The following is a 26862-nucleotide window of genomic DNA, read 5'->3' as shown; positions in this document are numbered from 1 at the left end:
GGTCAAAACTGTTATCAGGTAAAACTACAGATGAACTGTTGGAGGTGTTCAAAAAATAATTTACCTTAATACAGGACCAGTATATACACCTAAGGGGCAGGGTGTTCTATTCAAAAAAAAAACATTGTTGTCAAAAAAAGAGCTGGGAGAAGCATAAAACTATGCGGAAGAGCATTCAAAAATATAGAGAGATACAAATAACAACAACGGAAGATAATAAAGATAGTAGGAGCTTCAAAAAGGAATATGAAAAACAACTTGTGAGGGATATCAAGATTAACACAAAAAGTTTTAACAATTACAAGAAAAAGGCAGTCAAGGGTAAGGTGAGTCCTTTAAAAACAGATGCGAATAATATTGCAAATGAAAATAAAGAAATGGCAGACTTGTTGACTGATTACTTTGCGTCAGTCTTCACAGTAGAGGAAGACAAACTCACTAAAGTTAAGTAAGCAAGAAAAAAAATACTAGAAAAAATAATGGCAAATTCTCAGAACCTGATGGTTTCCACCCAGACTTTCAAAGGAAGTAGATGAGGAAATTGCAGATGCTTTAAATGGGAAAATTGCAAATATAACTCCATTATTTAAGAAAGGTGATATAGAGAAACCAGGAAAAGATAGGCCTGTTAGTCTAACATCTGTTGTGAGGAAGTTATTGGAATCTATAAATTAAGGACAGAGTGACTTAACACTTAGAGAAATTTGAGCTGATTAGAGAGAGTCAACATGGATTTGTAAAGGGTAGGTCATGCCTAACAAACCTAATTGAATTTTTTGAGGAAGTAACTAAAGTGTCCTAGCTGAAAGGGTAACAAGGGAGGTGGCAAAGGCTTTAAACTAGTAATATAGGGGGAGGGATCTACAAGAAACGTAACCAGCCTAAATATAAACAAAACAGGAAAAGAGAGCAGAGGAAAGAATAAAGTAAGGGAGGACATTGATGGCAAGGGAATAAATAGAGTCATGGAACAGGAGTCTAAAAAGATGGTTGAACATAAAATGAGAGGTAATATTATTAAAAATTAGTTAAACTGTCTGTACAGCAATGTACATAGTGTCCGTAATAAAACAGGGGAGCTGGAGGCAATCATACGCTTGGGAGAAACCAGACATAGAAGGGATTATGAGACATGGTTAAAGAAAAATCAGGACTAGGAATTAAACATTTCAAGGTTTAACATATTTAGAAAAGATAGAGAGGGAACAAGGGGAGGTGAAGAAGCTTACCTATTAGGGATAACATAATGACAGTAGAAAAAAGTGTCACAGCTATCAGCAAAAAAGAAATAAAATCCATATGGATAGAGATAAAAGATTTAAAAAAAGGATGAATCACACTAATAGGCATAGTCTACAGACCACCTAATAGTGGAAGGGAGGTGGAGGAAGAAATATGCAGACAAATTAGGGGAATGAGTAAAAGACATAGAATAATAATCATAGGGGATTTCAACTACCCTGGTATTAATTGGCCAGAACAGGTAGGTAAAGGGGATAAGGGAATGGAGTTCCTACAATGTGTACAGGACTCCTTTCTAAATGAATATGTAAAAAGCCCAACAAGGGAGGATTCACTATTGGATCTAGTAATGGGGATGAATCAGAGCAGATAAGAGAAGTAAAAGTAGGGAAACATCTTGGCAATAGTGACCATAATATAATACACTTTAAGATGATAATTGAGAAGGACATAAGTATGATGAAAACCAGGGCAATAGATTGGAGAAAAGCTGATTTTGAAGGGCTGAGAATAGAACATGGGAAAATAAAATGGGCAACAATATTGGCAAAAAACAATATAGAGCAGCAAGAGGAAACATTTGAAACGGTGTTTAACAGAGTGCAGGAACAATATATTCCGCTAAAAGGAAAGAACAAACTAAACACTAATGAGACTCCATGGATGAATAAAGCCATAAGGGAACAATTGAGAGTAAGGAAAGAGGCATACATTAAGTATATAGACAATAGGGGAGTGCATGATAAGGGTGAATCTGAAAAGATTAGAAGAGAAGTCAAAAAAACAATTAGGAAGGCAAAGAGGAAGTATGACATTACATTTTCAAGGAACATAAAGCAAAATAGTAAAATATTTTACATGCACATCAATAAAAAAGGAAGGCTGGGATTGGGAATAGGGCCATTAAGGGATAGACAGGATAATATCACAGGTAATGATAGAGAGATGGCAGAAATATTAAAAAATGATTTTGCTGCAGTATTTACCAGGGAGATAGAACAGGTGGACATGACATTGGATGATGAGGTTAGTAATGAGATAAATACATTAAAAATAAAAAGAGGGGATATATTAAGTAAACTCATCAATTTCAAAGAGGATAAAACTGCTGGTGCGGATGGATTGCATCCAAATATTTTAAAAGAATCTAGGGAAGAAATAGCAGAAGCATTACTACACATATTTAATAATTCATTAGAAAAAGGTGTAGTGCCAGAGGACTGATGGATAGCTAATGTAATACCTAAATTTAAAAAGGGGATAGAACATGTCCAGGGAATTACAGACCAGTCAGCTTAACATCGCTGGTAGGAAAAATAATGGAATCCCTACTAAAGGAGAAAATAGAAGACCATCCAGAAACCAAAAATAAAATAATGAATAGTCAGCATGGATTTCAAAAGTGAAAGTCTTGTTTGACCAACCTCATTTAATTTGTTGAAGAGGTAACAGTGATACTAGACAATGGTAATACAGTAGATGTAATTTATCTAGATTTTCAAAAGGCCTTCAATAAAGTACCCCATAATAGGCTGATGAACAAGGTCAGAGAATGTGGAGTTAGGGGACAAATAGCAGAATGGGTAGCTAGCTGGCTTTAAGACAGAAAGCAGAGAGATGGGGTAAATTATAGTTATTCACGGTGTGTAGGGGTATTTCACAAGGATCAGTCCTGGGACCACTGTTGTTCCTAATTTATATTAACGATTTAGACTTTGGAATCAAAAGCACAATTTCTAAATTTGCGGATAACATCAAATTGGGGGCGATAGTCAAGACTGAGGAGGACTGCCACAAATTATAGGAGGACATTAATAAACTTGTAGAATGGGCATATAATTGGCAAATGTTCAACATAGATAAATATGAGGTATTACATGTTGGTAGGAAGAATAGAGCGGTCACTCATTACCTTGAGGGCGAGAGGCTAGGTGGGGTATAGGAAGCAAGGGATCTCGGAGTACAAATATACAAATCATTAAAAGTAGTGACACAGGTTAACAAAGGTATTAAAGAAAGCAAACCAAGCACTAGGGTTTATTTCTAGAGGTATAGAATTGAAAAGTAGGGAAGTTATGCTAAACCTGTATCGAATGTTGGTTAGACCACACATTGGGTTAGAATTTCCCTAAAACCTGCCACCGCTGGATTGTCGTCCAAAAAGATCGCTAAGTTTCTTAAATTAACGTGCCGAAAAATTGCGTAAAAAAAGGAAAAAATACTGCCCGGCAAGAAAATGGATCTTACATGTAGATTTTCGTGGGTTAAACGTGATCCTGGCTAATTTGGGTGGTTCGTAATCAAAGTGGGCGATTAATTACTCAAATTTAGACCAAGGCTGCGGTTGGGCCTAAGGAGGGGGGAAAACACAAAAAATATTTTTTCCAAGAAACAAAAAATAAAAAATAAAACATTCTCAAGACCCTTTTTAACTTAAGTGCTGTAAAAGAATTTAAAAAGAATTATAAAAAACCCTTTAACTTACCTTTCTTTGCAGGGCTACTTACCTACCGCCCAGCTCCGGCTGATTTTCGTGGCCATTTTTTCCGATCTTACCTACGGGTCACCGCTGAGCCCAAACTTGGATGGTAGTGGTTTTTTCGGCGGTCCACTCCCCAGTGATATTTTGAAAAAATGGAGTGGAAATTTTCACCGGGTGGTTTTCTGCTGAAAGTGAGCAGTACCACTGAGAAAACCGCCGGAAGTGAAATGGAAATTCTAGGCGTTATAGAGTACTGCTTACAGTTCTGGTCGACATATTGTAAAAAGCATTTAGAGGCACTGGAGAGGGTGCAGAGAAAATTGACAAGGATGATACCAGAAATGCGAGAGTATACATATTAGGAAAGGATGAATAGGCTGGGTCTCTTTTCTCTTGAAAAAAACAGGGAGAAGGGAATGGATGGTTATGCCGATAGATTTAGATGAGGAAAGACAGGAAGAGGCTCAAGTGGAGCATAAATGTCGGCATGGACTGGTTGGACTGAATGGCTAGTTTCTGTGTCATATATCCTATGTAATCCTATGTAAATAATAGACAGGGAATGTCTATGGATGTAGTTTATATGGACTTCCAGAAGGCATTCAATAAGGTTCCACATAAGAGACTGTTAGCTAAAATTAAAGCTCATGGAATTGGAAGGCAAATTATTGACCTGGTTAGGAGATTGGGACGATTGTAGGGAAAATGAGTATATGCTTGAATTGGGAGGAAGTAATTAATAGTTTCCCACAAGGATCTGTGGTGGGGCCTCAACTATTCACTATATTTATTAATGATTTAGATAACATAATAGGGATCCAAGTTTGCCGATGACACAAAGATATGTGGCATAGTAAGTAGTGTAGATGGCAGCATAAAATTGCAGAGACATTGATAGATTGAGTGAGTGGGCAAAACTGTGGCCGATGGATTTCAACACAGGTAAGTTTGAGGTCATCTATTTTGGACCAAAAATGAATACATATGAATATTTTTTAAATGGTGAAAAGCTAGGGATGGTGGAGGTCCATTAACACAGATCACTAAAATATAGTGGTCAGCAATGTTCCCTCTAAATTTTTTTTAGTGTGCTGTACCTTTAAATTTGCTGAGCAGCTGCGTACCCGCAGTATCTTTGAAGAAACAGCTTGTGAGCACCTTGTGCATTACCTTCCCAATTGCTGCATGTCTGCGCATGCGTGCAGCTTAGAGGCAATATTGGTGGTCAGATGTTTTACAAATCAGAAAAACTAATGGATAGTCTATCTAGAGGGTATGACTATATGGGAGGAAGTTTTGCTTTAGCTTTACAAAGCCCTGGTTAGACCACGTTTGGAATACTGTGTACAGTTCTGGGCACCATATTGGCCTTGGAAGGAGTACAATGTAGATTCACCAGAATGTTACCAGGGCTCCAAGGGTTAAATTCTGAAGAGAGATTACATAAACGAGGCTTGTATATCTTGGAATATAAAAGGTTACATGGTGATCTGATTGAGATTTTTAGGATTTTGAAAGGAATTGAAAGGGTAGATAGAGAGAAACTTTTTCTGCTGGTGGGGGAGTCCAGGACAAGGGAAGATAACCTTAAAATCAGAACCAGGTCATTCAGGAGAGAAATTGGGAGACATTTCTTCACACAAAGGGTGGTAGAAGTGTAGAACACTTTCCCACAAAAAGCAATAGATACTAGTCCAATTAATACTTTTAAACCTGAGTTTAATATATTTTTGCTAGCCAAGGGTTTAAGAGATATGGAGCCAAGGTGGATGGATGGAGTTACAGTACAGATCAGCTGAATCGCAGGACAGGCTCGAGGATTTGAACGGCCTACTCCTGTTCCTATGTTCCTATCCTCTCTGGTGATTTTTTTCCCCAAGACTCCAGATTTGCATTGATGCTGTCCATGTCTTAATCTTTGATGTCACACACTTCAGTGCTTATATCCTTAACATCAAGGATTGCAAAATTGAGGGAAGAAAGAGAGGAAATCAAATCTGAAACCTTTGCTAGGTCATCCTTATGCACCACCTGTGGGTTGAAAATGGGCTGCTTACCTGCTCTCGTGAATTCAGTAGGCGCATGGTCTAGAGGGAATAAGTAAATATTTTCCGAAATTTTAGGGAAGAACATTAATTGTTAGAATCTAGACTATCCATAAAGCTGTAGAAGTTTACAGTGCAGAAGGAATCACTTGCCCCCTTTGTGTCTGTGCCGACTCTGCTAAAGCAATCCAAAACTCACTGCCCTCCCGTTGTTTTCAAGATTATGAAGGAACTATATGATGTCTTATTTCTCACTTAATTATTGGGAATACCTCCCAAATTGAAAAACATGAATACCTGGGAGAGAATGACAAGACTCTAATCTATTCAAGGGGCTCTGTTTAAATACAAAAACAAAATACTGCGGATGCTGGAAATCTGAAATAAAAACAGAAAATGCTGGAAATACTCAGCAGGTCAGGCAGCATCTGTGGAGAGAGAAACAGAGTTAACGTTTTAGGTCGATGACCTTTCGTCAGAACTCTGTTCAAATCACGTGTTATGAGAGTGAAATTTCAGCAGTGTACCAAAAGTCACCTTAACTGTAAAGCTCAATTGCAGCCTTGAAATCAGCAGTACATTCAATTTCACATTGTGTACCTATCTAAGTATGTCTCTATCTATATGTATGTATGTATCTAGCTAGCTATCATAAACCAGAAGAGCAAAATTAAAGTAGTTCACAAGTATAAGCTGAGCCCCTAACATTATATTACAGAGTTTAATTATTTTATATAAATCTCCTAAGTATGCAGTGCACTGATTTTAAAGGTAAAGTTTTCATTACTTTTGTGGAAAATGTTAGTAGGAGCCTCCATAGTCTCTCAATGCAGAGCTACATGATATTGGTTGAAAGCATTAATATTCCTTTGTGACATCATTACTGCAGGTCAGAAGGACATCATTTCCATTTGATTTCTGCAGAGAGATTCTAGAGAGAATAAGCCTTATAATAGTTCAATATTATGGTCATAGGGTTATAGGTTGAGGCAAAATCCAAATTAAAAGTGAAGTCTTCAAAAGCTCAGTGTACTTCTGCCCAAGCCTGATGACAGGGGTTATGAAAAATGGAACTGCAGTATTTCAAACCATTTCTGTGGCCTTTTGGGCATTCAGCATATGCTATGCCTTGTGTTCTATTTCCCAATGGTAAGTAGCAGAGCAAAAGGTCTGCATCTGTACGGCCACCTGATTACAGAAATTTCAAGGATGGTTTGGACAAGGAGAATTTTATATGCCATGACAAATGTAACCTTTGCATTCCTTTGGCACCGTAGATATAGTGAGTGCCATGTCACAAGAAAATCTGGATTGTATTGAATAAGAAATGTCAGTTATTACATATGTTTCGTAAACACACTTTAAATTTTTTATTCTATTTCACTGCACTTCCCATTCATGGTTTCACACCAAGTATGGCACGTTACATATTATTTCCAGTTTAATTTCTTCCACAATAGTTTGTGTGTTTGTGGAATATTTTGATGTATATTAAAAATCTTACATTTTCCAATCGGAACCTAAATGCAGTGTTATACATAGAGTGGTTGTAGATAAGCTGGCACTGAATATAATGAATTATAACTTTTCCCAACTTTGTCTGAAATCAGCTTGGTATTTAAAAATTTCTAAAATGTGTGCCAATTACTTGACGACACCTAATCATGATTGCATCATTTTAAGGTCATTTTCCCTTTCCCAAATATTATACATTTGGATCAAAGTTGACTCAAGCTTTTCTAATCTCTCCGGAATTCAAACCTTTGAAAAACTTTTAAATGCAAAATTAAGATTAATTGAAGCTAAAAGAGTGTTCACACCAATCTGGTTTGGTGCTGGGGCTTTATCCAGATTATCATGAAAGTGGAAAATGATTTCTATTGAAGTTCAAAGAGTGCAACATCTAACACCTCGGCACAGTTTTAATCTTACAATTCAATTTGCCATTCTTTTCTTTCTGGTATAATCATGTCACAATGCCGGATTTAATCTCTTTCCCCCATATAGAGGAATGTTAGACAGGTAGACACAGAAGAAACATTGAATGGGTGGGTAGATCGATCAGCTGCGTTTTATGTGGCTAAGATTTATTTTAGTATTCAGCAATGAACTGAAACCTAGATTCACAAGAACCCAGAACACTTCACTGCTTGATGGAGGCTATATTTCACTTCAGGCAGAAATTGGTTGGTCCATAAAAATTAAATTAGGGATGTTTATTGTATCTAGTCGAGAGGAAGAAATTCTAATTACAAGGTTGCAGTGTCAAAATAATCCATTTTTCTTTATGTTTACATCCACTGAGGAAAAGTCGTTGCGTCTGGAGGTAAATTAAAACAAGTGGACTTGAATACATATTTTCCAATGCAATGTTCTCTTGAATGGATTCCTTACCGTCACTTTTGACAATCACTTCTTTCAGACACATGTCCTGCACGTTGACTGTACAGTTTGCTATATATTCCGGGGATGAACAATCGTCGTTTAATCGGAATTCTTCACATTGGTAACATTGGATTTGAAAGCCAAGCCCTGAAAAAGTTAAAATTTATATGGCGTGGATTGATCGACTGTCAGGTTAGGCTCTCTGCTCTGAATGTATCTAAAGACTTGCACATTGAAATGACAATGGGGATGTATAGAGTGAAATGAATCCAATGAATTGCAAGATCAGTCATCTGAAATAATTTCAAGGCGACGATTATATAAGCTTTGATCATTGCTTTCTGAGTCACTTATGATCCTTATTAACTTTTATTGCCATTAATTAACTGGTATACGCTCCGACAGATCACATTGATTTATCGTGAAATAAACTGCAAAAAATCGTAAATGCTTTTGTTGCTGAAAATTGATTAGACCAAAGACGGGAGCACAGAGCAGAGAAAATGCACAGTAATTTTTGGTTACGGCTATTTCAGATGAAATCACTTCAGATCCTGTGGAGGGAAATCTCAAGCTTACCTGTAGACGCTAAAAATCCGCAGAAAGTTGTGTAAATGAAAAGCTCCATTCTGCTGTACTGTGGAGAGTAATGAGGGGGATTGTGGCGCGTACGATCAGTGTCGGGTCTTAGGCGAGCTTCCTTGATCCAGCCATGTCTGCAGAGTGGTCTCTCAAGCTGGGAGCCGGAGAACACTGAGAGTTTGGAGGAGAGACAGTGTGGGAATGGACAGAGGATTCAAACATTCGCCCCACGTGACAGCCGGCATCTGTCACTTGGGATTCGGAGAGATTCATCTGAACATTTTCAAAGGGGGCGGGGAGAAAAAGAGAGTAAGTGAGACATTAATACTAAGACATGTAGGAAAGGGAAATACTCAACGGACGGGGAAAGGAGAGGGAACGAAAGGGAAGTGTAGAATTACGTGCTGATTAAAAGCGAAAGGGACATATTCTAAGACTAATGAAAAGAGGGAGCTTGTATTGAAGAGAAGCAAGCTCTATGAATAACACTGGAACCTAATGTACAAGTACATTGAGGAACAGATATAAGAAAACCTGTATTCTTTCTTCTCAAACAGTTTCTTGTGAGTTTGATAGGAGTAACAGTGCCGATTGTTACATCTAAAGGCAGCGTTTGTGCTCAGTGCTTTGAGCCAGTAGTCAGTTGTAAATCCAAGAGTGCTGCAGAATACTGCAATTACACGAACAGAGTTTGACGATACGAAATATAAGCGAATGGCTCTTGTTAACGCGGGAATCGAGTGGCAAAGCTCCAATTACGGTCTGCAAACAGTTAATCCTAATAAGCCTCGCAAGTGTTACTGTCAGAGTATTAGACCTGCTTATCTGAACGCTGGGTGATTACCTGTATGCTTGAAAGCTTTTCCATTTGTTCTTTTTTATATATTATTGCGATCACGGTTCACTGGTCTAATCCCTGCTTTGAATAAAAGTGCATTTACAATTTTGCTTACGCAGCCAATGTTTTACTATTAAAGAACTGTAGGTATGCTGCAAGCCTGCAACTCAGGGTCGCATCGATCCTTGGAGTGTTAAGGTGAGTCTTTCCACCAAGAGCTTGTGCGCGCGCAGAGTGGAAACAAGATTCTGTAATTCGCTTAACCATCTGAAGCTCTGTGCAAAACGTTTTGTTTTCCCATTCTTATTTTCCCCTCACTGGCTGCAAAGTCAACATAAAATAGCAAACTCGATCGAGCTCCCTGCAGCGAATAATTTGTTCGGAAAGTTTGCAGTGTGCATTGTTGTAGTGAAAGGCGAAATAATGAGCCAAGGTGCAGTAATTGCAATATAATGACATAATCACTTGTTTAAAGCCCGGAAGCAAAAGCATCGACTTTATTTACTCTGACAATGTCCTTACATGAAAATATGACATTAATTTCTAATATAAACACTCTAGATTGCACCAGATATTTAAGTAACACTGTTGGTACCGTAAGACTTTTTACACTTGGTACATTTTTTTTATCAAGCGTTTCAATCAAAGACTTATGTGTATAGAATCCCAGAAAATATCAAATATACTACTTTACAATTCCATGTACAAAAGTAGATATAAATATCTCACAGCTAGAAAAAATACACACCATTTGAAATATCGCACGTTTTCCATACATGTGAGCACAAGCCTGGTTTGAAAACAGGGGGAAATCAGCAAGTGCAGTCAGTCAGCACTGGGAAGCGCCATTGGAAGGTCTTGCCTGCAGCAACTCCAGCTGGGATTTAGGACGAAGTTGTCGAAAGATAAAGGAGAAAGTGAAGATTTATCAGAACTGTCAGGCCGGCTCGTAACGAGAGATGTGCTCATAACGTTGTACAACATTTTAAAAACAACACTATATTACAGATATCCCCGATATAGATTTTATTAATGGAAAATGGACCAAACCCCGTAGAGCTGGGTAATGCAGCCATCCATTTTTTTTCAAATGTTTCAAAGTCACCTGAGAGTTAAAGTATACATCATCTGAACTGGACTCGTCGGTTTCCTCCGTACAGATTGGAAAAGTGGTAGTTGTTTAAGGTGGTTCTCCACTTGTAAAAATGCCATGATGTCATATTTCCAAGAAGACGAGACTTCTTGTGGAATAGTCCATCCCCACTGGATCTGATTTGAGCCAAACGCAGAAACAAATACAGAAAAAAAAATCATAGTTAACCTGTGACCTCAAACTGTTCAGCTGGAACCATCAGCCAAGCAGGATTGCACCGTTTTAGCATTTATTGCTTTCATGCTTTTGCTACAAATATACTTTTCAATTTACAGGAAAAAAATCAGTACAATATTTATACAGTGCAAAATTGGCTTTTTTACATCAATCAATTCATTATATAGAAGTTTCCCAGTTTTCATTCAATGTCTTCTGCCAGCAACTGCAATCTTAGTCTGAAGAGTGGAATGAATTCGCTAATCGTTGTCCGGTCTCGACTCAAACCGATGCACAATTCATTCTACTGTGGCACGGTTTTTTAAAAAGTTCGGAATTTCTTTACGGCTTCACTCTTTTAGTTCTCTATTGTAAGTGCTCCATACGCCGCTCAATACGTTTTGCAGGTTTTATCCCAGCACCTCATTAGATGCTTGACTAGCGCAAGATGAGAAACTGTCATACAAAGAGTCAGAGAGTGATTCCAGGTTGTCCACAACAGTTTTTTCAGGCGAACTCAGTGAGGGTTCTTCGTTTTTTCCAACGCCCTCTTTCTCAGCCTCAGGCTTTGTTAAACAGTTTTTGTCCTCCTCTATAATACGCAAACTATTGGAGTTGATCCTGTTGAGCGTGTCTAACGAGACGGTCGGCAGATTGGACAACTTGGAGTCTGACCCCTCTTTGCCCACTTGTTTGATTTTCTGTAATAAATCGAAATGGAATAGATTACAGTCTTGCATAACATTTGGTAATTTACAGTTCAGGGTAGGGAGAGATGGTTTCCGGTGACATTGTGTTGTCCTTCCAGCGGCATTCATTTATCATGATGCAAGGGTACAGGATCCCTTTCCACAATGCCGAATGCTCGATCACTGGGAATACAGCCAGTTCGGGGGGAAAAGCATACATAGTGCACAGTTCCTGGAGATACCTACTTCGTTTCCAGTTGCATAGTCAATAAAACTGGCTCTTTTTCAGAGGCAGTCAATCACAATACAGCCATATTCCACTTCAAGATAAAATCTCAGGAAACAGATACTATATCAATAGAAATTCCTTAGTGCTTTTTATGCGTCCACTCAATTTTCAGTACCAGCCTTTACCATGGAACTCGCACATACAGTTCACATCACTGAGATTTTTCTGTGTTACGGTTAATACTTTAAATGTTATCCTTCTTGCAAATGGATCAGTTAAATATGTTTGTAACCTACACTACTTGTTAGTGCTTCCAAGTCAAAATCAGGCTTAAAGCACAAAACAAATTCACAAGTGGTTAAAATGTACATATGCGATTGGAATGCGGGCAGCAGGATTGGATCAATTCAATTGTATTAGCCCCTACGGTTCACCAATCCGGTGGCACTCACTGACTGACTTTTGACCCGTCACAAGCCTCGTTGAAAGAATCAGCCCCAAACTTTGTTGAACAGTTTTTGTCCTCTTCCTTTTTTTGGACGAGTATGTAAGGGGAGAAAATCAAATAACTGAGAGGAAAATATTCATTTTATTTATTTATTGAATTCATCATCATAGGTGATCCCTCGTATTGAGGATGACTTGCTTCCACGCCAAAAAGGGATGAATTCACAGGTGTTTTAATGAAGGACCTAATATTCCAGATCCCGAACAACATCCTAAAGGGTGAAAGATGCCTGTGCGTGGATTTTTTTTTAACGATTTTTTTTTAAATGTTGCACACCAGCCATCACACGGGCTTGACAGAGCTAGGTCTTGGTCCAGTGGCAAGGATTAACCAAGACAACTGGACACCAGCTTTGCTGCATGGACCTAGTGTGCACACATATTGCAGTGTGGGCTGGTCCTTACTGCCCCATGACCCACGCCTCTTCTGGCCCCAAACCCACGCCTCTTCTGGGCCACGATCATGTTGCTCCATGATCTCTCGCCACTCCTGCACCCCAACCTTTCCGCCCCTGCTGTACCTGCCCACGCTCCAATCACCGACCGGGATCTTGATGATGTCCAATCCAATCACCCTATTCGCTGCCATCGCTCTCCTGCACCAGCTTGCGCTGTATCTTGCAATGACATGCCACCACACTGCTCCAGGTCGCCGCTCCTTTTATGGCCCCATCTGCCTCTGATGGTCTCTCGCAGGTCGGGGCCACCATGCTGGTCCAGGCCGCCCTTATTAAATTACTCATTTATTGAATGACACAAAGGACATTTTAACCTCAGAAATTATTGTGCATTTATACTTGGACAGGAAAACTGCAATTTGAGCCAAGCAGTACAAAGTACTGACTGCTTGGAACCAATACTGCAGACATCAGTCTCAAACTCATAGCCACAATATAAATGCATCAAGATACAGTCTTAATACAAGAAGTAAATCTATAGCTAAAAGTAACCAACCAAAATAGATCAAAGATTAAGAATATGTACTCAGAATTGCCAAAATCAATGCTAAATCCATCACCATTCATTGGTTAGTTCAAAGAGGAAGAATGATCAAAGGAATCACCAAGTTTTTGGGTGATTTTCCAGTTGCACATTCCAACTTCCTGTCTTTTCCTTTTACTTCCCAACTGAAAGCAATAGGCACATGACCTACTCCCCGACGTGCAAGAATGACTTAAGTTGTCTTTCATTTCATTTATTTTTCTGAGTGGCTGGAGCTGGCCATCTGCCCAACAGTACAGCGGAGCAAAATGCAAGCTGCCATTTCAGTTCCCATGTCCTTCTTCTTCCTCTTCTTCTTAGGCAGTCCCTCGGAGTCGAGGATGACTTGCTTTCACACTAAAAATGAGTTCTCAGGTGACTGAAGAATTCAATGCGGGACCAACAGTCTCTGTCATAGGTGAGGCAGATGGCGGTTGACGGAACGGGTGGGTAGGGTGCCTGGGTTGCCACACGCTCCTTCCGCTGTCTATGCTTGGCTTCAGCTTGCTCTCGGCGATGAGACTCGAGGTGTTCAGCGCCTTCCCGGATGCTCTTCATCCACTTTGGGTGAACTTGGGTCAGGGATTCCCAGCTGTCGGTGGGGATGTTACATTTTGTCAAGAAGGCTTTGAGGGTGTTCTTGAAGTGTTTCCTCTGCCCACCTGGAGCTCGCTTGCCATGTCAAAGCTCCGAGTAGAGCGCTTGTTTTAGGAGTCTCGTGTCAGGCATGCGGGCGATGTGGCCCGCCAAATGGAGCTGATCTAGCATGGTCAATGCTTCAATGCTGGAAATGTTGGCCTGAGCAAGAACACTGACATTGGTGCGCCTATCCTGCCAATGGATGTGCAGGATCTTGCGGAGGTAGCGTTGGTGGTACTTCTCCAACGTTTTGAGCTGTCTGCTGTACATGGTCCACATCTCTGAGTCATATAGGAGGGTGGGTATCACTACTGCCCTGTAGACCATAAGCTTGGTGCCGGGTTTGAGGTCCTCGTCTCCAAATACTCTCTTCCTCAGGTGACCGAAGGCCGAATGTTGGACCGCGTTGTTGATGTCTGCCCTTATTGACAGGTTTAGATGGGTAGAAGACCATTGTCCTATGGATGTTTAGTGTAAAGCCCATGCTCTCGTACGCCTCGGTGAAGGTGTTGATGGTGGCTTGGAGTTTGGCTTCCGAGTGTGCGCTGATGCAAGCGTCATCTGTGTACTGTAGTTCAATGACAGAGGATGGGACGACCTTGGATCTGGCCTGGAGGTGGCGGAGGTTGAACAGATTCCGAGTTGTTCTATAATTTAGATCCACTCCAGCGGGAGCTTACTGAGGGTGAGGTGGAGCATTGCTAACATATCCTTACATGCTGTTTCCAACACACTAGGACATTTCTACAAAATCATTTTAATGAGCACTGAACCCAAGATCTGAAATGCCCACAAGGGAAAAGGTTGGTCCCAATTACCATTTTTATATTTTGATGTACCTCTCCCTTAAAAGCCACAGCAGCATTTATGTGCAAACGGACAAGATACCCATGCAATGCCACAGTATTGAGAGAATTATTCCAATATACTAATCAGTTATTGATCTTAATTATGCTACTGTGTGGATGTATTAAGCAGAGGGCAGGTATCTCTAGTCAGTGTGAAGGTAATATAAGAGGACAACCCATCCCCATGTCATGGCTATGAACTTTTTAATGGCCACATTAGAGCATCGTTAGTGGGGGGATGGAAATTCCTAGAGCCATAGAAACATAGAAAATAGGTGCAGGAGTAGGCCATTCGGCCCGTTGAGCCTGTACCACCATTCAATATGATCATGGATGATCATGCAACTTCAGTACCTCATTCCTGCTTTCTCTCCATACCCTTTGATCCCTTTAGCCATAAGGGCCACATCTAATTCCCTTTTGAATATAGCTAACGAACTGGCCTCAACAACTTTCTGCAGTAGAGAATTCCACAGGTTAACCACTCCCTGAGTGAAGAAGTTTCTCCTCATCTCGGTCCTAAATGGCTTACCCCTTACCCTTAGACGGTGACCCCTGGTTCTGGACTTCCTCAACATTGGGAACATTCTTCTTGCATCTAACCTGTCCAATCCCGTCAGAATTTTATGTGTTTCTATGAGATTCCCTCTCATTCTTCTAAATTCCAGTGAATATAAGCCTAGTTGATCCAGTCTTTCTTCATATGTCAGTCTTGCCATCCTGGGAATCAGTCTGGTGAACCTTCGCTGCACTCCCTCAATAGCAAGAATGTCCTTCCTCAGATCAGGAGACCACAACTGCACACAATACTCAAGGTGTGGTCTCACCAAGGCCCTGTACAACTGCAGTAAGACCTCCCTGCTCCTATACACAAATGCCCTCGTTATGAAGGCCAGCATGCCATTAGCTTTCTTTACTGCTTGCTGTACCTGCATGTCTACCTTCAATGGCTGATGTACCATGACACCTAGGTCTCGTTGCACCTCCTCTTTTAATAATCTGTCACCATTCAGATAATAATCTGCCTTCCTGTTTTTGCCACCAAAGTGGATAACCTCACAGTTATCTACATTATACTGCATCTGCCATGCATTTGCCCGTTCACCTAAACTGTCCAAGTCCCCCTGCAGCCTCCTAGCATCCTCGTCACAGCTCGCACTGCCACCCAGCTTAGTGTCATCTGCAAATTTGGAGATATGACATTAAATTCCTTCATCTAAATCATTAATGTATATTGTAAGTAGCTGGGGTCCCAGCACTGAACCCTGCGGCACCCCACTAGTCACTGCGTGCCATTCTGAAAATCACCCATTTATTCCCACTCTTTGCTTCCTGTCTGCCAACCAGTTCTCTACCCCCATACCGCGTGCCTTAATTTTGAACACTAATCTCTTGTGTGGGACCTTGTCAAAAGCCTTTTGAAAATCCAAATGCACCACAGCCACTGGTTCTCCCTTGTCCACTCTACTAGTTACATTCTCAAAGAATTCTAGAAGATTTGTCAAGCATGATTTCCCTTTCATAAACCCATGCTGACTTGGACCGATCCTGTCACTGCTTTCCAAATGTGCTGCTATTACATCTTTAATAATTGATTCCAGCATTTTCCCCACCACCGATGTCAGGCTAATCAGTCCATAAATCCCTGTTTTCTCTCTCCCTCCTTTTTTGCAAAGTGGGCTTACATTAGTTATCCTCCAGTCCATAGAAACTGAATCAGAGTCTATGGAATGTTGGAAAATGACCACCAATGCATCTACTATTTCTAGGGCCACTTCCTTAAGTACTCTGGGATGCAGACTATCAGACCCTGGGGATTTATCATCCTTCAGTCCCTTCAATTTCCCTAACACCATTTCCTGACTAATAAGGATTTCCCTCAGTTCCCCCTTCTCGCTAGACCCTCGGTCCCCTAGTATTTTCGGGAGGTTATTCGTGTCTTCCTTAGTGAAGACAGAACCAAAGTATTTGTTCAATTGGTCTGCTATTTCCTTGTTCCCCATTATGAGTTCACTTGATTCTGACTACAAGGGACCTTAATTAGTCTTCACTAATCTTTTTCTCTTCACATATCTACAGAAGCTTTTGCAGTCAGTTTTTATGTTCCCTGCAAGCTTACTCTCATACTCTATTTTTCCCCTCCTAATTAAAGCCCTATTCCTTCTCTGCTGAATTCTAAATTTTTCCCAGTCCTCAGGTTTGCTGCTTTTTCTGGCCTCTTCCTTGGATTTAACACTTTCTCTAATTTCCCTTGTTAGCCACAGTTGAGCCACCTTCCCTTTTTTATTCTTACGCCACACAGGGATATACAATTGTTCTAGTTCATCCATGTGATATTTAAATGTCTGCCATTGTCTATCCACCATCAACCCTTTAAGTATCATTCTCCAGTCTATCCTAGCCAATTCACGTCTCATACCATCGAAGTTTCCTTTTTTTAAGTTCAGGACCCTAGTCTCTGAATTAACTGTGTCACTCTCCATCTTAATGAAGAATTCTACCATATTATGGTCACTCTTCCCCAAAGGGCACCGCATGACCAGATTGCTAATTAACCACCACCCTCTAAGCAATAGATGGTGTATGGCTCTGAGAATTCAGGAGAACTAGGCAGCATATAGAGGAATCTGATATGTTCATGAAACAAAAAGCATTTTTTCCCTTGCCTTTGATTTTGCAAGGGCTATTTCATGGAATCTCCTATCCCCTAAACCAGGTAAGCAGTTGAAGAGACATGTAGAAATTCAGGCTAAACCTTGGATAATGCTGTAATGTGATATTTGCAGGAGAAGACACAAAACATAATAAATGAGCACCAAAATCACAAATGTGTATTCTGATCTGGTCCATTTATGAACTATATCATCAATAGCATATTATATTCTTACCACAATTATTCATTTGTTTTCTACGTGAACTGTTTTTCTTCTACAACTATTGCACTTTTTGTTGTCGAGGAACACAAACTTGGAGGAGAATGTGGTTGTTGTGCCATCTGTATGTAGATCAGTGTCAGCAATAGTTGAATAAAATCAGTAAGTGTGAGAATCAAAGATGTGCAGGAGAGCAGATAATAAGGCAGTTAAGAAAGAGATATCAGGAACATGTAAATAAAGAAATTATGTAATATGAAATAGTACAGCACAGATTTGTGAGCTTGGATCAGGAGCAAAGACAGGAATTACAAATATGAAACATAGTCTTTCAATATCATGTGTTTTTATATAACTGATGACAGGAAAAGACAAATAACATTCACAATTAGTAAACATATATATGGGAGAGATGAGGAATTGCTATATAATTGACAGAGATAGAATATGAAAACAAGGACGAATAGAAATTTAAAAGCTGTTATCTGATTTCATTTATGCATTTATATTTAGTTAGATTTCTACTTTATTTTCAGTCAACTTACTGGAGTAAGGATGCTTGGTTAACGGATGAGTGATATTATATGATGGTAAAAGTAATCCTATGAAAATAGCATCATGCTGCTCTGGAGGCTTAATCATCTTTTTATTGAGAAACTAATAAAGGCAAGATCTATAGTGTAGCACACCATCAAGGTTGAAAAGCATAATAAGATAAATCAAGAAGCAGTGATCAGGTGATAAAAAGCTCAAGTTATAAAATCTTGAGGATTGTAGGAAGGAAGATGAAAGCTAGCATGGTGTTCCATAGATCTGAAGTCCTGGAAGAGAATAAGTTAGAGTAGGAAATTTTATAATTAGTCTTAAATTTAACACAAGCGAGTGCACAGTTAAGTATATAGGGAAGAAAAAGCATGTAGCATGGTATATTTGGAGATTGGGAGGAGCAAGAAAATTCACAGGAGCATTGACCATAGTAGTACCAGCTAAATAGAGAGACAAAAAGGTTAAAACAAAGAGGTTGGATATTATAGATAAGAACCGAATTGTATATCAAACAGCAAACTTTCATATCCTGTCGAGGACCGATGCCATTGTTTTCAGTCCCTGTCACAAACTCCGTTCCATAGCCACTGACTCCATCCCTCTCCTCAACTTCTGTCTGAGGCTGAACCAGATTGTTTGCAACCTTGATGTCATATTTGACCCTGAAATTAGCTTTCGACCACACATCCACCGCCTATTTCCGCCTCCATACTATCATAGAAACATAGAAAATAGGTGCAGGAGCAGGCCATTCAGCCCTTCTAGCCTGCACCGCCATTCAATGAGTTCATGGCTGAACATGAAACTTCAGTACCCCTTCCTGCTTTCTCGCCATACCCCTTGATCACCCGAGTAGTAAGGACTTCATCTAACTCCCTTTTGAATATATTTAGTGAATTGGCCTCAACTACTTTCTGTGGTAGAGAATTCCACAGGTTCACCACTCTCTGGGTGAAGAAGTTTCTCCTCATCTTGGTCCTAAATGGCTTACCCCTTGTCCTTAGACTGTGACCCCTGGTTCTGGACTTCCCCAACATTGGGAACATTCTTCCTGCATCTAACCTGTCTAAACCCGTCAAAATTTTAAACGTTTCTATGAGGTCCCCTCTCATTCTTCTGAACTCCAGTGAATACAAGCTCAGTTGATCCAGTCTTTCTTGATAGGTCAGTCCCACCATCCCGGGAATCAGTCTGGTGAATCTTCGCTGCACTCCCTCAATAGCAAGAATGTCCTTCCTCAAGTTAGGAGACCAAAACTGTACACAATACTCCAGGTGTGGCCTCACCAAGGCCCTGTACAACTGTAGCAACACCTCCCTGCCCCTGTACTCAAATCCCCTCGCTATGAAGGCCAACATGCCATTTGCTTTCTTAACCGCCTGCTGTACCTGCATGCCAACCTTCAATGACTGATGTACCATGACACCCAGGTCTCGTTGCACCTTCCCTTTTCCTAATCTGTCACCATTCAGATAATAGTCTGTCTCTCTGTTTTTACCACCAAAGTGGATAACCTCACATTTATCCACATTATACTTCATCTGCCATTCATTTGCCCAGTCACCTAACCTATCCAAGTCACTCTGCAGCCGTCTCCCATCTCCAACCTTGCCTCAGCTCATCCATTGCTGCAGCCCTGATCCATGCCTTTGTTACCTCTAAACTTGACTATTCCAATGCACTCCTGGCCTCCCACATTCTACCCTATGTAAACTAGAGGGGATCCAAAACTCAGCTGCCCATGTCCTAACTGGCACCAAGTCCTGCTCACCCATCACCCCCGTGCTGGCTGACCTACAATGACTTCCGGTTAAGCAATGCCACGATTTCAAAAATCTCATCCATATTTACAAACCCCTCCATGGCCTTGCACCTCCCTATCTCTGTAATCTCCTCCAGCACCACAATCCCCCGAGATGTCTGCACTCCTCTAATTCTGCTCCCTTGAGCATCCCTAAATATAGTCACTCAACCATTGGTGGCCGTGCCTTCTGTTGCCTTGACCCAAGCTCTGGAACTCGCTGCCTAAACCTCTCAGCCTCTCTAGCTCTCTTTCCTCCTTCAAGACACTCCTTGAAACATACGTATTTGACCAAGCTTTTGGTCACCATCGCTAATTTCTACTTATGCAGCTCAGTGTCAACTTTTAAAATCTCATAATACTCCTGTGAAGCGCCTTGGGGCGTTTCACTACATTAAAGGTGTGAAATAAATACAAGTTGTTGTTGTTGTTGTCCAGAAGATCAAGAGAGAAGAGCCTCCCCTGTATTTGTCTTGGTGGGAGGGTTTTTCTAGTGCTACGAATTGTTGAAGTGCTCGTCCTAAAAGGAACCAAGACAATTTACAGTAAATGTATAGTGACAGCTGTGGCTCAGTGGGGAGCACCCTCACCTCAGAGTCAGAAGGTTGTGGGTTCAAGTCCCACTCCAGAGACTTGAGCACAAAAGAAATCTAGGCTGACACTCCAATGCAGTACTGAGGGAGTGCTGCACTGTTGGAGGTGCCTATCTTTGTTCAATGTCTATCTTTTAGATAGACATTGAACCGATGCCCCGTATGCCCTCTTAAGTGAATGTAAAATATCCAACGGCACTATTTCGAAGAGTTATCCCTGGTGTCCTAGCCAATATTTATTCCTCAATCAACATTACTAAAACAGATTATCTGGTCATTATCACATTGCTGTTTGTGGGAGCTTGTTTGTGCATTAACTGGCTGCCATGTTTCCTACATTACAACATTGACTACACTTCAAAAGTACTTCTTAATTGGCTGTAAAGTGCTTCTGGTGGTCATGAAAAATGCTATATAAGTGTACTTCTTTCTTATATGCATTTCATTTAACCAAGCATCTCTGCAGCTTTTTGGATTTCTACAGATTTTGGGGCAAAGTTACTGAGGGTTTTGGCTCAAATCTTTATGGAATTCCGATGGTTTTTGGTCAGACTTGTTGGAAGTAACTGAGCAATGGAGGGAGGATTGTTGAGATAAAAGTTGGAGCAGAAAGTGGCAAAATAGCATCAGGACACAAGAGAAACAAAAATAAGATTCACAGAAGCTACAACAGAGAGCTTTGAGAAGGGACCAGAAAAAACATCTGGTGGAAAAGTAGGAAGGCAATGGTTGCAGCCTCTCAATAAAGTTGCATTTAGCAACACTAACAAGGATTTATAGACTTTCCAAACAGAGATAAAGTTGGTTTGAGATGTTTCAGACAAAATAGGATGCCTGGTGCAATAGACAGAACTTCCACAAAAGGAAACAAACTGGCGAACCCGATTGAACTAAGATTTAATACATGTCTGATAGGATAAAAACTTCCATTGCAGCAAAAATATCACTTACTGGCACTGGTCTATGTAGTGAAAGCAGCAGCTAGAATGGAAAAGGGAGAAAGGAATTCTCAACAACCACTCCAGTTCACTAATTTATAATGCCAAACCAGACAGGGCGGTTTACAAAGTGTGATTTGCTGCTTGGTATTCTGCAAGAAGCAGATATGAGAGAGTATTCAGAAGAGCTCAGAGGTGAGAAGAGATGCAATGGGCAAGGAAAAAGAAACAGTTAATACTCCAAAAATCTGTTTCTTATGAAACTTTATGTATTGAATGGGTGGATATCTGAATAGTTGGATATGGAGATGGATGGTTTCTGTAAAACATCTTTGTTCAGTGACATGGTGAAGATCTGACATTTGTTTTGCATCCACTGTGATCAACTTCAACCCTCACCATTAGTTGATACTTTAACTAAGAACTACAAAATGCAAACTAAGTACATTAATGCTTTCTTATTGTTGCACAAATAACTTATGAACCACAAAATAGAGGCAAATTTATATAAAAATAGGTGTTTATCATTACAGCAATAGCTACTATTATGTGTTCAAATTGGCAATAATGATTCATACTTTAAAGCATCAATATCATTCAGCCACATACAGTACATTAATGGTGCTTCACTGTGAATAGCTCAACCAGGAAGTTGGTAGTATGAATGATACATAAGTTCATTGATTTTGATTACTGATTTGTGTTGGATGTTGATAGACTCAGAATAACAGTCAAACCTTTGCAGCTGCAATTGCAAAACAGTACTGTCAATTTTTGAAAAATAATCTGATCACATAACTGGGCATCACTATGATTTAATTAATCTTTGAATTATGTGTCTACAGTGAATAGATATTACAACAAATCAATGTAAACTGAGTTTTAAGGATAACATTTGCATTTGTCTACACTGACCGAGATCGCACTGCTGTGGCCAATAAAATAACAGGAAAAATTAGAAGGGTGATCAGGTGAGTGTAGGAAAAGTATTTACATTGTTGATAGATTCAGAGTGCAAAAATAGAGAGAAAGAGAAATAAAGGATGGAGATTAGGAGAATTATCTGAAAGGTAATTTACTGCCAATTGATTACGAACAAAATCCCAGTTAAAAATAAAAGGAATAAAATGTTAACAGAACAGAATATGGATAACTGAGGAAATGGGAAAACAAATTAAAAACAAACAAGGAAATATATTTTTTGAAATAAGTAACATTTCAGCACAGGAAGAAAGCAAGCGGATAACAACTTGAATTTATAAACTGTCTTTAATTGTTTTTAATCCAGAAGAGATTTTAATGTATTATTTATTCGGAATAGATATTTATCTGAAATAGAATACGTTGGGGTAGAAATCACTATGCTTTACAGCTGTTTTTCAGTTGTAAAATGGGTGGAAAAGCATACTACTTTAGTAGGGAGACGGCCTGCATCCAATCTGCACAGGCAGTGATCCCACTGCTAAATTTGTTAAAACAGGCCTTAAGCTCCTTGCATATGTAAATGAGGGGCTTAATGCCCATTGAGGACACCTTTTAGAAATTTGGCTCCGGTGAACGGGCAAGCACTTGACCAATTTCTGTTGCTCCTCAGGCCTCTTGCTTTGGGCATGCATTGGTCACACAGCTGATTTCTACCCAATCATTTGCTCAATTTAACAAAACTTTCCAAGTTCAAATTTGTAAGAATGGTACTTTATATACGCACTCCTTTTAATTTTATCACTTCTACAGTCATTCATGTGTAATGGCTGTGTAAGGAAAGTAAACTCACTTTTGCCTTATTCTGATACAGACCAGTATAAATGTAATGATGTATTACATTACAATTACATGTATAACATTTTACAAGAATAGAATAGTCCATAATATGGCATGCTGCATTTGCAATTTTGTAAATTATAAATTTGTTAAAAAAATAGGGAGATTGTATATAGTAGAATGCGGAATCACAGCTGCATTTTCCCACACAGTGAGTTCCCAATCTCAACCAGGGTATCAGTTGGTGTTAACCTGTGGCATTGTGTTACCCTATAGAGTGGAAGAAAGTAAATACATGTGTGCCTCCTATTACATAGCTATCACCTTATCCAGCAAATCAGAGCTCAAGATAACATATATACAAATCAAAATCAAAGAAAGAAGCTAGAAAACTGTCAGTGAGAAAGAAACTACTAAGGACATGAAAATAACCAATCCTTAATGACCAATCAGGAGAACTTATTCATAACAGAAAGGATAAGGTGCCAAAAATGTTTGCCATTTTTTTTAGGTAACTGAAATTTCTAAAAGCCTCCACTTCTCTCAGAAGCCTAGGCTTGGTCTTAATATTCTTGTCTGGAGTTCTCACACTGTTAGTTGAAGGAAGATGCCGCAATTACAACATGTGCTGTGTGCACATTTCCCAGGATGCATCAGCATTTATATAGCATCTTTAGTGTTGTAAAACGTCCTAAGGAAAAATTAGGGGGGACGAAAAGTTTGGTCAAAGAGATAAGTTTTAAGGAGTGTGTTAAAGGAGCAAAGAGAGGTAGAGATGCGGAGAGGTTTAGGCAGGGAATTCCAGAGCTTAGAGCCTAGGCAAAGGTTGAGTCAATTATAATCAGAGATGCTCAAGAGGGCAGAATTAGAGGAGTGCAGATATCTCGGGGGGGTTATGGGGCTGGAAGAGATTACAGAGATCGGGAGGGACGAGGCCATGGAGAGACTTCAAAACCAGGATTAGAATTTTGAAATCAAGGCATAGCTTAACTGGGAGCCATTTTGGTCAGCGAGCACAGGGGTGATGGGTGAATGGGACTTGGTGCAAGTTAGGACATAGGTAGCCGAGTTTTGGATGACCTCCAGCTTACGTAGGGTAAAATGTGGAAAGCTAGCCAGGAGTGCAATGGTGTAGCCTAAAGGTAACAAAGGCATGGATGAGGGTTTTAGCAGCAGATGAGCTAAGGCAAGGGCCAAGAAAGGCAATGTTATGGAGGTGGAAATAGGCAGTCTTAGTTATGTTGTGGATATGTGGTCGGAAGCTCATTTCAGGGTCAAATATGACACTAAGGTTGCGAACAGTATGGTTCATTCTCAGATAAATGTTCGGGAGAGGGAGGGAGTGGGTGGCCAGAGAACAGAGTTTGTGGCGGGGACTGAAAACAATGGCTTTAGTCTTCCCAATACTTAATTCGAGAAAATTTCTGCTCATCTAGAACTGGATGTCAGACAAGCAGTTTGACAATTTAGAGACCGTGGAAGGTCAAGAGAAGTGGTGGTGAGCGAAAGCTGGGTATCATAAGAACATAAGAAATAGGAACAGGAGTAGGCCATATGGCCCCTCGAGCCTGCTCCGCCATTTAATACGATCATGGCTGATCCAATCACGGACTCAGGTTCACTTTCCTGCCCGCTCTCCATAACCCCTTGTTCCTTTATCGTTTAAGAAATTGTCTATTTCTGTCTTAAATTTATTTAATGTCCCAGCTTCCACAGCTCTCTGAGGCAGCGAATTCCACATATCCACAACCCTCTGAGAGAAGAAATTTCTCCTCATCTCAGTTTTAAATGGGCGGCCCTTATTCTAAGATTATGCCCTTAGTTCTAGTCTCCCCTATCAGTGGAAACATCCTCTCTGCATCCACCTCTTCAAGCCCCCTCATAATCTTACATGTTTCGATAAGATCACTTCTCATTCCTCTGAATTCCAATGAGTACAGGCCCAACCTACTCAACCTTTCCTCATAAGTCAACCCCATCATGTCCGGAATCAACCTTGTGAACCTTCTCTGAACTGCCTCCAAAGCAAGTATATCTTTCGTAAATATGAAAACCAAATCTACATGCAGTATTCCAGATGTGGCCTCATCAATACACTGTACAGCTGTAGCAAGACTTATCTGCTTTTATACTCCATCCCCTTTGCAATAAAGGCCAAGATTCCATTGGCCTTCCTGATCACTTGCTGTACCTGCATACTAACCTTTTGTGTTTCATGCACAAGTACCCCTCCCCCGGTCCCGCTGTACTGCAGCACTTTGCAATCTTTCTCCATTTAAATAATAACTTGTTCTTTGATTTTTTTTCTGCCAAAGTGGATGACCTCGCACTTTCCAACATTATACTCCATCTGCCATATTTTTGCCCACTCAGTTAGCCTGTCTATATCCTTTTGCAGATTTTTTGTGTCCTCCTCACACATTGCTTTTCCTCCTATCTTTGTATCGTCAGCAAACTTGGCTATGTTACACTCAGTCCCTTAGTTAGCTCAATTGATGCAATGCATCTCTTCAGTCTCAAACACAATCAGTTTGATTGTTTTTCAAAGTTACTTGAAGAAAAGTTAGAAGACAAATTTCAAAAGCTTGATTCAGATAAAGCTTATATTGAATGCTTTTTAAAAAAAAACAGAGTTGCTATCTGTTTGAGGGAGACAGTAAAAACAGAGATTGACTTCAAATGTGATAAACACCACTGATTAAACACATATGGCATCTTCTGTTTTTACTAAGTAAAGCCAAATTTTATCTTTGTGACTTTGAAAATGAGTTGAATACAAACTGAATGATGAATTTGAGTAGGTTTTCAACTAAACTTTAAAATAAAAGCTACTCAATTTGTACTGCAGAAAATATGTCAAGCTGAAAGACTTGTATAAGTGAGTGAGAGAGAGAGAGACAGAGAGTGAGAGTGCGTGAAAGAGATAGAGAGGGCCGACAGTTCCTGGGAATGTGATACTGGACTGCCTAATAGCCCAGAACAGCCAGCCTAGTACCCAATCTGAAAATTGTTTAATTATAGGATGGCCAGGCCAGATTCTCCATATCAATGCTGGCAGAACCTAGCTTCCTGCCTTAATATTGGCAGGTCCTGGCTTCACCCTCAATTCTGCCCTCGGGCATCCTCCTCTAATGGTGCCTTGCTCTTGAACTCCAGGATACCCCATCCCCATTGCTCCCACACCCAGTATTCACATTCCCTAGTTATCTAGACCTACAATCTACCCTCCAAGTGTTCCCACCTTAAGTGCTCCTAGACCCCATAATCTTGCCACTGTTCCCTGATATTAGGACACTGCTTTCAGAGCTCTCAAGAGCCAGAGACCCCATCACTACTGCTGCCAGATACAGACTGCTCCCAGTGCCACCAGATCTGGGTATTTGCTCCCTAGTGCCTCCAGACCCCAAGTCCTTCTGCTCCCAATAATGACAGACCATGGAACCTTCCCCAATTAATTCAGATGTTGGGATTTCTTCACCCTGAAGTACTGCCATAACCTGGGACCCCCCACCTTCCCCCCTTCCGGTGCTGCCAGATTCTCAGAGGTGGCTCCTATGCTGTCAGACCTTGAATC

The 26862-nt window shown here is 40.2% G+C and overlaps 2 protein-coding genes across 12 annotated transcripts in view; both read right to left on the bottom strand.

Moving 5' to 3' along the window:
• Nucleotides 1-8914, bottom strand: part of LOC139257357 (ly6/PLAUR domain-containing protein 1-like) — a 46106-nt gene extending 37192 nt beyond the window's left edge. The window contains exons 1-2 of the mRNA XM_070874442.1: nucleotides 8734-8914; nucleotides 8164-8301 (exon numbers count right to left, since the gene is read on the bottom strand). Coding sequence (XP_070730543.1) covers nucleotides 8164-8301; nucleotides 8734-8782 — 187 coding nt within the window. The 5' untranslated portion in view covers nucleotides 8783-8914. The remainder of the gene's footprint in view (nucleotides 1-8163; nucleotides 8302-8733) is intronic.
• A 1156-nt stretch (nucleotides 8915-10070) lies between these two features.
• LOC139259753 (nck-associated protein 5-like) overlaps nucleotides 10071-26862 on the bottom strand; it is a 1255355-nt gene continuing 1238563 nt past the window's right edge. For all 11 annotated transcript variants that reach the window (XM_070875434.1, XM_070875435.1, XM_070875433.1 and 8 more), the window contains one exon: nucleotides 10071-11584. In XM_070875434.1, the coding sequence (XP_070731535.1) occupies nucleotides 11294-11584 (291 nt within the window). In that variant the 3' untranslated portion in view covers nucleotides 10071-11293. The remainder of the gene's footprint in view (nucleotides 11585-26862) is intronic.

The sequence above is a fragment of the Pristiophorus japonicus genome, chromosome 3 (assembly GCF_044704955.1).
Source record: "Pristiophorus japonicus isolate sPriJap1 chromosome 3, sPriJap1.hap1, whole genome shotgun sequence".
NCBI lineage: Eukaryota > Metazoa > Chordata > Chondrichthyes > Pristiophoridae > Pristiophorus > Pristiophorus japonicus.
Note: the sequence above shows the minus strand (reverse complement) of the source record. Positions and strands in the feature narration are given on the sequence as shown.